Here is a 10800-nt window from a genome sequence, read left to right as displayed (position 1 = left end):
TGGTATTCCTAATTGTCCTTAGAGAAGCTTATGACTTATACTACCTTTTGGAGAATTGTATGATCGATGTTGGCTCAACTATGTTGTATCCGTTATTATTTAACGTATTGCAGTTAAGTAGTTAAATTTCAGTTATAATCAGCATATGTTAGGCTTACCTAATCTTAGAGAATATGTGTCATCACGACATTCTAATGTGGAAAATTGGGGTCGTGAAAGTTGGGAAAAATAGTCATCTTCTCTTCAATATTAACATGCCTTCAGCCCTTCACAAGAAATTCTTCACTGCCATTAAAAATCAAATCAAATTTTATTTTTCAGTCATTTATATACCTTTCATGACAGCTAGCGTAGCTTGAAAAAATACTTCTATATTATCATCTAATAATCACATATAACGTTTCTCATACATAATTGTATAATATACTACTAGATATTGGATTTCGAAATTTCTCAATCAAAGCCTCTTACCTCTCCATCTATTACATAGGAGCAATTCCGTGTGACAACTAAAATATAATGTTTACCTTTAGGTGTGAAATACATAATATTGTAAATGTATTTTAGAACTAATCTCAGAAATCGAAACAACGATAAAAAAATAATGAATTTAAGAATATGAAAAAATAGAGAGGAAAAAAAAAAGATGTTATCTAACAAAAAATTGAATACTAATTAAAATCACGCATCAAAGTAATAAAAAATATACGATGGCGAGTGGTTAAAGCAAAAATAAAGAGAAAGAAGATACGTATGTGATGTAATGGAGTTTCCTTTCTTTCTTCTTTATGAAAAGCAATTAGTTCCCATATCTCATATATACAAGAGAAGAATTGGAATTGGAAGTTCAAAAAGCTCGGTCTTTGCGGGTGGGATTAATAATCCAAAATTTTAGAAATCTCTATATAGTTCAAAAAAGAAAATATTTAGTAATTAATATTTTAGTTAATTTCAGAATCCAAAATATTAGGAACATAACTTAAATTATTATTTTATCCAGTGTAAAATTTATTTTAAGGGTAAAAAAACAAACAATATTTCGTTAAAAATATTCGTGCTTTTAATATAGTATAAATATAGATATAAATAGATAGACACACTGAACCCTTTGGGGTTGCCCAGTTAGTTTGGAGGGTGGCCATCCATATGGATGACCTGGGATCGAATTCCCCCTCAATGTCTTCTGGGTTGAGCCTGTCGCACAGGGCTTGCCTAGTGCAGTTTACATCCTTGTGTGATTTACAGGCTATTACACTGGGGAGGTTTACCCAGTGCACACAAAGTGCTCACCACAGAGTGTTCACCCGAAGGACATATGCTGTAGCAAATATTGTAACGGCTGCGAGTCTCCTCTCTTTAAAAAAAAAAAAGGAGAGATAGAGACACTTATCCACCATCAGAAATGTTGTAATACAACTTTCCAGAAAATAAAGAATATACTATGAAATAAATGTGTTCATGAAAGTGTTTTAAATTTATATATTCCCTTTGGATAGTTTAATTGTTACCATATCTTTATGTTTATAATTGTTATATAGTGTTTTCCTTCTGTACTCGAGCATTTACTTAGAAGCGAAGATAAGTTGGACGCGTATGATACGCGCACGGCAATACCTATAACAACACTGGAAAAGATCACAAAAATAAAAAGTACGTAAAGGGTTTCTTGGAATCTGCTAGAGCTTAGTCCTCGTTGTCTCCACTTTGACTTGCCCTATAAAACCCACAAATATTACTGTACCCCAGTCATCTTTCTGCCTAAGGAAAAACTCCCAATTTCACAATCTCTCTCGAGTCTAGATCCAAGCCCCAAAGAATTCAATCATGAGTTACTACAATCAACAACAACCCCCTGTTGGTGTCCCTCCCCCGCAAGGTAAAATTCTTATTATTATTATTATTATTATTATTATTATTTTTTTGATGATTTTTTGGACAAGTTCAGTATGATATTAGTTGGTTTTCTGATTAGATCTGATGGATTTTAGGGTTTGGTTTTTGATTATTGGATGTGTAAATAGGATATCCACCGGAAGGTTACCCTAAGGACGCATACCCACCACCGGGGTACCCACAACAGGGTTACCCACCACAGGGGTACCCTCAACAAGGTTACCCTCCTCAAGGGTACCCTCCCCAGTATGGTGCTCCACCCCCTCAACAACAACAGCAACAATCTGGTAGCACTGGCTTCATGGAAGGATGGTATGCACTCTAATCGGCAATTCTCTTTAACCCCCCCCCCCCCCCCCCCCGCGTGCGCAAAAAAAAAAGAGATCTATCTTTACAGATCTGAAAAAAGAGAGCGATTCGAACAGGAAAAGTCGGAGATGAAATGGGTTGTAATTTAGACTCATGAAGATTTTAGAGACGGCCTGGTATTTTTTTCTGTTTAAAACAAGTTGTAGAAGTGATTTTGAGTGGAAAATATGTGTGAAAGAAGATGAAACATGTGGGAGGGTTTCGAGCTTTTCATAAACTTAGATTAGAGATGCAATTGACACTCGAATTCAGGGTAACTTTTTTATTTTTATTTTTAGCTAATTTGATTAGAGTTTGCTCCAATTTTTGGGATGTAATCTTTGAAAAACAGCTGACACCCTTCACAAGTTGGTCTGTAGAGCCACGATTGCTGAAAAGGGAAAGTTGTATAGTGTAAGGTTTTTGGATGGACGGATGAGGAGAAGGGAGGGGTGGGGTTTTGGGACTAATTAATTTTAAAAATAAAGAATATTATATAAAATTTTGACATGTAGTAGCACATAAACAAGGATTGGGATATTCTTTTTAAAGGGTTCACTCACTTTATCTTTTTGGTTACACGCTCTTTATCTTTTTGGTTACACGCGCCCTGCCGTGCAGTCGACGTGGTGTATCTTAGGCACACTTTGGAAAGATTGAGTGTGTAAGGTAATTTTCTTCCGCATAAAGTGTGATTTGGTCCATATTTCAGGTGGTAATTTATGCATTTTGCTTAAATATTTGTATTATCAAAAATAATTTACTATAGATAAGATGTATGTATTGTTCTAGTGATGAATTGTGTCCTCAAACCCACCTAGTTGGGGTCCGAATTATCTGTACACCTTACAGATCTAAGGTAGGCAGTCTTTAATTTATCATAATCCTATTTCTACGTTTGGACTGGGGTCCAACTATGCGCTGAGTTAAATGTGTTTCACATCTCAAGAGTTTAATGTGGATACTGTTAGTCATTTGGAGTTCAAGCTTAAGGGGGCAAATCTCGTGATTTGGACTCCAAATGACTGACATTATCTCAAGAACTCCAAATGACTGACATTATCTCAAGAACTCCAAATGACTGACATTATCTCGAGAGTTTAATGTGGCTAATGTCAGTCCATAACATTATCCACATTAAGCTTTCCTATGTTGAAGTTATGTGTCATATAAAAGGTGGAAATCTTCTGGTTTTTGCTATTTATGCTTGCTTTTTAGTTAGATGATAGGAGGTAAAAAATTGCTGGAATTGTGAAAGGGCGTAAAAGTCAATCCAAGAGTTTTGTTGAATGTATTTCCATGTTTCAAATGTTAAGTTTATGATTGCAATAACTTCATTGTACACTTATAAGTTTTTCATGTATATATATTGTTATGTGTCTTAATTTAGCTTATGCATGTTTATACTGCTTGTCTATCTATTTGCTGTCTCTCACGATACTGATATTATTTTTCTAGTTTCTGTTGTTGTTCGGATCTATTGTCTCTTTTCATTTTCTCGAGCGGTCTAACGGAAACAGCCTATCTACCACCCCTCCGGGGTGGGTATGGTCTGCGTATACTCTAACCTCAGACCCCATTAGTGAGATTTTACTCGGTTGTTGTTTGTTATGTTTATACACACCTGGTCTTGCCAATTTTATGGCAGATTACTAATAGTGGCTGTTATGTTTTTACAGTTTGGCTGCACTGTGCTGTTGCTGTCTCCTAGATGCATGCTTCTGATGATGGGTTGGCGGCAGAAATTGATGCAACCAGTATGGTTTTGTGAGGCGGCCTCATCTATATGGATTATTAATCTAGATTTTTTTTTCTTTCTTCTGTTTTGTCCTTGCTGTCTTGTCCTCGATCTCGATAAATAATTGGATATTCAATATGACGATGCACCTTTAATGTGGTGAAGAGTTCAAATGTCTATTTCCCCAATTATAGGTTATGTACATTGTGTGAGATTCTATCTTGTTTATGTTTTGGACCTCAACTATGTGAGTGCACCTTGATTTATTTAAGAATTTAATTCTTCAAGTGACTATTACCCAAATCTTGGGTTATGTACGCTGCTAGATTTTCTATTCATTATGTGGCGGATACAACTTTAGGTTAAGCCTCGTTGGTTAATCATATTATGTGTCATTATTGGCAAGTGTTTGAATCATTTCAGGTGTCACAAGAATGTTTAAGAATGTTTTAGGTATAAACTTCCAAGAATGGAAAATACGGTTTTGTTTTTGCTACGGATAAAAAAAATCAAGGTTTCCTTATCATTTAAGATAGAGGAAAGATTCTTGATTTTTTTTAATGACAAAATTTATCTCCGGTTGGCCATCCGTTGGATTCATTTCGTATTGTTGTGGGATTAGGAAGAGCAGAACAAATGACATCTCGCTGCAACCTTATCATTTCGTATTTTTTAAACTGTATTTTCTTTATATCTAAATGACATCTCGCTGCAACCTTTAGTTTAAAACTAATTTAAATTGTTAAGTTTACTGCTACTTTTATTTTTCTAATCAGAATGACAATTTCCATGAAGTTCAAGTCTTCAGAAGACATTATACCTCGCTTTTCTTGACAAACGCAGAAATTTTTGGCTGCATCCATTTTATTGTACCCAAATGGTATGGGGATAGATGGATGAATATATATATATATATATACAAGGTTTGAGGGTTTATGGCCAAAGTGGTGAACACCAATAACTCTATAATTCTATGATGTATTTTCTGCTCCTACAGCTTTTTCGATTATGATATTCAATTCAACAGGTTCAATTTAATCTTTATTTTTGTTCCTCTTATCATTAAAATAATTGAGTTGCTTAATGAGAAAGCCTAAGGCTTAAAAATTTACCTTTTAATCTCTATTTTTGTGATGTAGGTTTGTACTGTGAATGGAATACTGACGTTTGCAACCTCCAAGTTTTCTTAACAATGGATCCTCAACAAAGAAGAAAGTATCCTTGCATAACGATAGAAGCTTATGATAAGAGTACCAAATGACGTGAATTGTACAATGATATGACCTTGGCCGAAAAGTGATTCATGGCTTCTTCCGCTAATTCTAGGCTCCAAATCCTCCCTCGACACTTAACTTCAGCAGCTTTTGCCTCTAAGTCTCGAATACTCAGCCAGTGGTAGAAGTACCAGACCTCCGGCGACCACCGGACCAGGTAAGAGCCCCATCCTACCCCACCACCACCCACCTCACCCCTGTCTTCTTTTCCCCTCTCTCTCTCCTGCTTTCTTCTTCTTCCCTGTTACTCACCTCCCCCTTTTGCTTTCCAGATCTGCAACCCCCCCCTTTTTTTAATATATATTTTCCTTTTCTTCTTCTCCTTTCTTTCTCTCTCCTATACCTCGTCTCTTCTACCCCTGTCCCCCTATTTTTTGACACACTTATCTAGCCTAACAGCGGTGACGGCTGAGACAATTTTTCGGCGAGCTTCGGGCAGGAACTTCCAAAATATAGCTGTTGTGAACAACACCTTTCTTGGCACTCGTTGTGACTTCAGGTTCTATTGTTCTTGCTTCGAATTTACTATTCTACTCGCGGGAGTTGGTACCTTCCATTTTCCAGTTTCCTTTGTTGTGTAAGTTAAATTGTTGTCATCTTACTTCGTATTAGTTTATTCACCGTATTAGTGTGCATGTTATTGCAACTTATCTTCTTTTGGTTTGGTCTGTTACCATGTGTGTGATAGTGATTCCCCTTACTCTGACGTAGGTATAGTGGCTGTGATCTGGGATGGTCGAGTGAGGTCATATCCTCGGGAGGAACGGGGGGTGGAGCGGGAGGTAGGGCAGGGTTTAGGGGGTGGGTCTGGAGGCAAGGGAGGTAAATGGAACAATGGTGTATGTAGGTTGAGAATTGGGTCATGGATCATAGGTACATTGACGGGTAAATCTACAGAGTTGGCGAAGATCCTCCAGAAGAAGAGGGTCAATATAGCGTGTGTCTAGGAGACAAGGTGAGTAGGGTCGAGGGCAAGGGACGCAGACGGGTATAAACTTTGGTACTCAGGAGTCCATAAAGGTAAGAATGGAGTGAGCATCTTAGTGGATAGGTAACTTAGAGAGTCTGTGGTTGAGGTTAGACGAGTGAATGTTAGATTGATGATTATTAAGTTGGTGGTTGGAGAGTGCACCCTAAACGTCGTTAGCGCCTATGCGCCGCATGTGGGCCTAGATGAGGAGGTTAAACGGCGCTTCTGGGAAGGATTAGATGAGATCGTGCGCTAGGTTCCCCTGTTGAGAAGTTATTCATATGAGGGGATTTCAATGGGCATATTGGGTCGACCTCGGGTGGATATGGCGAGGTGCACGGAGGCTTCGATTTTGGGGAGAGGAACGGAGGAGGTACATCGTTGTTGGACTTCGCTAAGGCTTTTGGGTTGGTGATTGCGAACTCTAGCTTTCAGAAGAGGGAGGGGCATTTGGTTACTTTTCAAAATGCGGTGGTGAAGACTCAGATTGACTATCTCCTCCCCAGGAGGTATGACAGAGGGTTGTGCAAGAATTGCAAGGTGATTCCGGATGAGATACTCGCGACGCAGCATAGGCTTTTGGTGATGGACGTTGGTATTATGTTAAAGAAGAGGAAAACGTCTACTTGAGGAAGACCGAGAATCATGTGGGGAGCCTTAACTAAGATAAAGCCCAAGCATTGGAGGGGCGGTTGTCGGCTATGGGAGCTTGGAGGAGTAGTGGTGACGCGAGTACTATGTGGTCAGCGACAACAAACTGTATTAGGGAGGCTGCGAGAGAGATGTTAGGGGTCTCGACGGGCGTCTCTAGTGGGCACAGAGGAGACTGGTGGTGGAATGAAGTGGTCCAAGGTAAAGTGGAAGCAAAGAAGGCGGCGTACCTGAAGTTAGTGGGGAGCATAGGTGAGGAGGGGAGGCGAGCGTGCATGGAGAGGTATAAGGCATCTAGGAAGGAGGCTAAGTTGGCGGTCACAGAGGCTAAGACTGTGGCTTATGATCGTATGTACGAGGAATTGGGGAAAAAAGGTGGGGAGAAGAAGTTATTCCGGCTGGCCAAGTTGAGAGAGAGTAAGGCTCGAGATTTGGACCAAGTGAGATGCATCAAGGACGAAGATGGTAGAATATTGATGGAAAATGCTCGGATTAAGAGGAGATGACACACTTACTTTTATAAACTTCTGAATGAAGAAGGGGATCGGAATATTGTACTAGGCAAATTGGAGCATTCCGAGAGTCACTGTGACTTTGGGTACTGCAAGTGTATCGAGGTTGAGGAGGTCGTGAGAGCTATGCGTAAGATGAGTAGGGGCAGAGCGACCGGGCCAGATGAGATTCCGGTGGAATTTTGGAAGTGTGTGGGGAGAGCAGGTTTGGAGTGGTTGACTAGGTTGTTTAATGTTATTTTTAAGGCGAAGAGGATGTCGGATGAGTGGAGGTGGAGTACGGTGGTTCCATTGTATAAGAACAAAGGTGATATCCAGAGTTGTAATAATTATAGGGGTATCAAATTACCGAGTCATACCATAAAAGTGTGGGAGAGGGTGGTTGAAGCGAGGGAGAGAATGACAGTGTCCGTATCCGACAACGAGTTCGGGTTCATGCCGGGTCGTTTGACTACAGAAGCTATACACCTTGTTAGAAGGTTGGTGGACTGTACAGAGAGAGGAAGAAGGACCTGCACATGGTGTTTATTGACCTAGAGAAAACGTATGACAAGGTTCCTAGAGAAGTTCTCTAGAGATGCCTGGAGGTAAAAGGTGTGTCGGTTCTCTACATTATGGCGGTTAAGGACATGTATGATGGGACTAAGACTCGGGTTAGGACAGTAGGAGGCGACTGGGCATTTTACTGTTGTAATGGGGTTACACCAAGGTTCTGCGCTCAGTCCGTTCTTATTCACCCTGGTGATGGACGCGTTAACACATCATATTCAAGGGGATGTGCCATGGTGAATGCTATTCGCCGATGACATATTTCTGATTGATGAGTCATGAGCCGGTGTTAACGAGAGGATGAAGGTTTGGAGACAGGCTCTTTAGTCTAAGGGTTTCAAGCTGAGCAGGACGAAAACGAAATACCTGGAGTGTAAGTTCAACACTGAGCCAGGGGAAGTGGGCGTTGATGTGAGTCTTGATTCGCAGGTCATCCTGAGTAGAGGCAGCTTCAAGTACCTTGGTTCGGTTATCCAGGGGGGATGAGAGATCGATGAGGATGTCACACACCGTATTGGGGTAGGATATATGAAGTGGAGGTTAGCATCTAGAGTCTTGTGTGACAAGAGAGTGTCACCCATACTTAAAGGTAAGTTCTATAAAGTGGTGGTTAGACCAGCCATAATGTATGGGGTTGAGTGTTGGCCCGTTAAGAACTCACATATCCAGAAGATGAAAGTAGCAGAAATGAGGATGTTGCAGTGGATGTGCGGGCACACTAGGATAGATAAGATTAGGAATGATGATATTCGGGTAGAAGGTGCACGTGGCTCCCATTGATGACGAGATGCGTGAAGCGAGGCTTAGATGGTTCGGACATGTTCAGAGGAGAAACCCAGATGCTTCGGTACGGAGGTGTGAGTGGCTGGTTGTGGAGGGCACGTGAAGAAGTAGAGGGCGGCCTAAGAAGTATTGGGGAGAGGTGATCAGGCAGGATATGGCGAGGCTCCAGATTTCCGAGGACATGACACTTGACAGGAAGATGTGAAGGCCGAGTATTAGAGTTGTAGGTTAGGAGATAGTTGAGTCGTGCCTTACTTCGTATCATTGTGGGACTAGCCATGTAGGGTTTTTGTCTAAGATAGCTAGTGGCAATGTTGTGTCTTGATATTTCGCTTTTCAGTGCAGGTCTTATTTACTAGCTATCGCTTTTGCTTTGTGTTACAACCCAAATTTGCGTACCTTAGATCATTCCATAAGTTAGTCGACGTAAATCCAAGAAGAGATTATCTTTGAGATGATAAGAAGTTAATCCTATTGGTCTTAAACGATACAAGGGTGTATAAGAGTGGTTAACAAGTATTAGAAGTGAAACGAATCAAGGATGTTGTAACCCGCATTTTCGGGTAAAACTAGAGGTGATTAATTGTCCCAAGAGGTTATGTTTTAATGTATTTGAATAATATAATATCCATATCATAAGTCTTGAAGTCAAGAGAGTTATGAAACAAAAGTCGATAAAAGTTGTCGCAACTTATGTTTATAATTTTACATAAAATTTAGGTCAAATGTTACTACAGTTTTCTCCCAATGTACATGGAATTATGGGGTGATCTTCCTATCAAATTGAAGATCTATGAGTCTACTTTCCAACGCATTAAACCGTTTGTCGATACGATCTCGGAATAGAGAGATATTCGCGTTTTTGTGAGAGTGCGCCAAGCAGCTCTCTATGGGGCCCACATAGGCGGTTGAGATATATTGATATATATCAGACCCTTTAACCCCGTTTTAACTCATTAATTTTCATTCTCTTCAGACCCTAGACACCTAAAAACACTCTCTCAAGGTTCTCTCATGATCCAAGACCCAAACAAAGGGCAAACAACACAAATCAAGTGTCGGGAATCCCGTGGCGCTAGTAAGTTTCTTGTTCTTCTTGTTGTTGCTGATTTTTGTGTTGTTCCAGCTCGTGTTGGAGGTTGTTTTAAGTGTTTTATGTTCTGTAAATACTCCTTAAAGTTCTTAATATCAACCCTAGGTGATTTCAAGTCTTCTAAAGTAATTCTAGTTCCGAAAAGCCCAAATTGATTGCTAGTTTCGCTTCCTTGTTCTTGTGGCAGAATTTGAGGGATATTTCGTGGAACATTAAGGTCAAATTGGAGTTGTTCTTTCTGTTTAAAGGTAAGGAACCCCTTACTCTATAGATATTTAAGATTATCCAAGTTGCAGCTAAGTCATTGAAGCTAGAACTTGTGAAATATATATCGAAAGGCTTGGTAGTAATGTTGTTGGTTGGTGGACTGTTTTGGAGGCTCAATATGATTATTAATGATGTTGTTTGGGCTGTTTGGTGATTGTATTGACTTGTGTGAAGTCATATAAATAGGGGAGGTGCTGTCCATTTCATCGTAAAATAGGTTGTGGTCGATACATAATAGTTACGACGCTTAAACGAAAATGATAGTGTCATTTGTCTTATTGTAGACTAAGGAGTCGTGACATTTGCATAGCTTGAGGTTGGGCAGTATATACAAGGTATGTGAGGCTATCCCCTTCATTATTTTGCACGACTCCAATTGTACATAATGTAATGAACGAGCTCCCAAAGATACTCTACTCTTAGAAGCTAGCAGTACTTACATTGCTGCCCTTCTTATGAAACGATTAATATTGATGTTACTTCTCTTATTCTTATATTATCAATGTTGTTGGTAGCTCCTTATTCTTATAAGATTCTTGATGAAGGGTTAATCCTAATAACATGTACGAAGGATACCGACCTTACGTCACTCCAAAAGGTTCAAAATGTGATTCCAATGAGTCCAGCATGCATCATATATATGTATCTATTTTACTCTACCGAGCCACGCTATAGTTGGCCGGGTATGGCACCTATTGTGCAACCACTGATCAGTTGGGTTT

General features: G+C 39.7%; 1 protein-coding gene across 2 annotated transcripts; it reads left to right on the top strand.

Moving 5' to 3' along the window:
* Positions 1-1495: 1495 nt before the first annotated feature.
* Positions 1496-10377, top strand: LOC104089189 (cysteine-rich and transmembrane domain-containing protein WIH2). Of its 2 annotated transcripts, XR_011411006.1 has the most exons (6): positions 1496-1876; positions 2022-2205; positions 3921-5006; positions 5119-9796; positions 9999-10059; positions 10363-10377. XR_011411006.1 is itself a non-coding variant. In XM_009594036.4 (3 exons), exons 1-3 carry the CDS (start codon positions 1825-1827, stop codon positions 3964-3966), a joined length of 282 nt encoding a protein of 93 aa, XP_009592331.1. In that variant the 5' UTR covers positions 1496-1824; the 3' UTR covers positions 3967-4282. The 2 variants fall into 2 exon arrangements, 1 of the variants encoding a protein (XP_009592331.1); XM_009594036.4 differs by lacking the exons at positions 5119-9796; positions 9999-10059; positions 10363-10377 and having other exon boundaries at positions 3921-4282.
* The last annotated feature ends 423 nt before the right edge of the window (positions 10378-10800 follow it).

This window comes from Nicotiana tomentosiformis, chromosome 9, assembly GCF_000390325.3.
Source record: "Nicotiana tomentosiformis chromosome 9, ASM39032v3, whole genome shotgun sequence".
Lineage (NCBI taxonomy): Eukaryota > Viridiplantae > Streptophyta > Magnoliopsida > Solanales > Solanaceae > Nicotiana > Nicotiana tomentosiformis.
Note: the sequence above shows the minus strand (reverse complement) of the source record. Positions and strands in the feature narration are given on the sequence as shown.

Coding starts and splice junctions, on each gene's coding strand:
- LOC104089189 (XM_009594036.4), top strand. CDS start 1,825: ATGAGTTACTACAATCAACAACAACCCCCTGTTGGTGTCCCTCCCCCG. Junction 1,877..2,021: donor TGGTGTCCCTCCCCCGCAAG/GTAAAATTCTTA, acceptor ATGTGTAAATAG/GATATCCACCGGAAGGTTAC. Junction 2,206..3,920: donor ACTGGCTTCATGGAAGGATG/GTATGCACTCTA, acceptor ATGTTTTTACAG/TTTGGCTGCACTGTGCTGTT.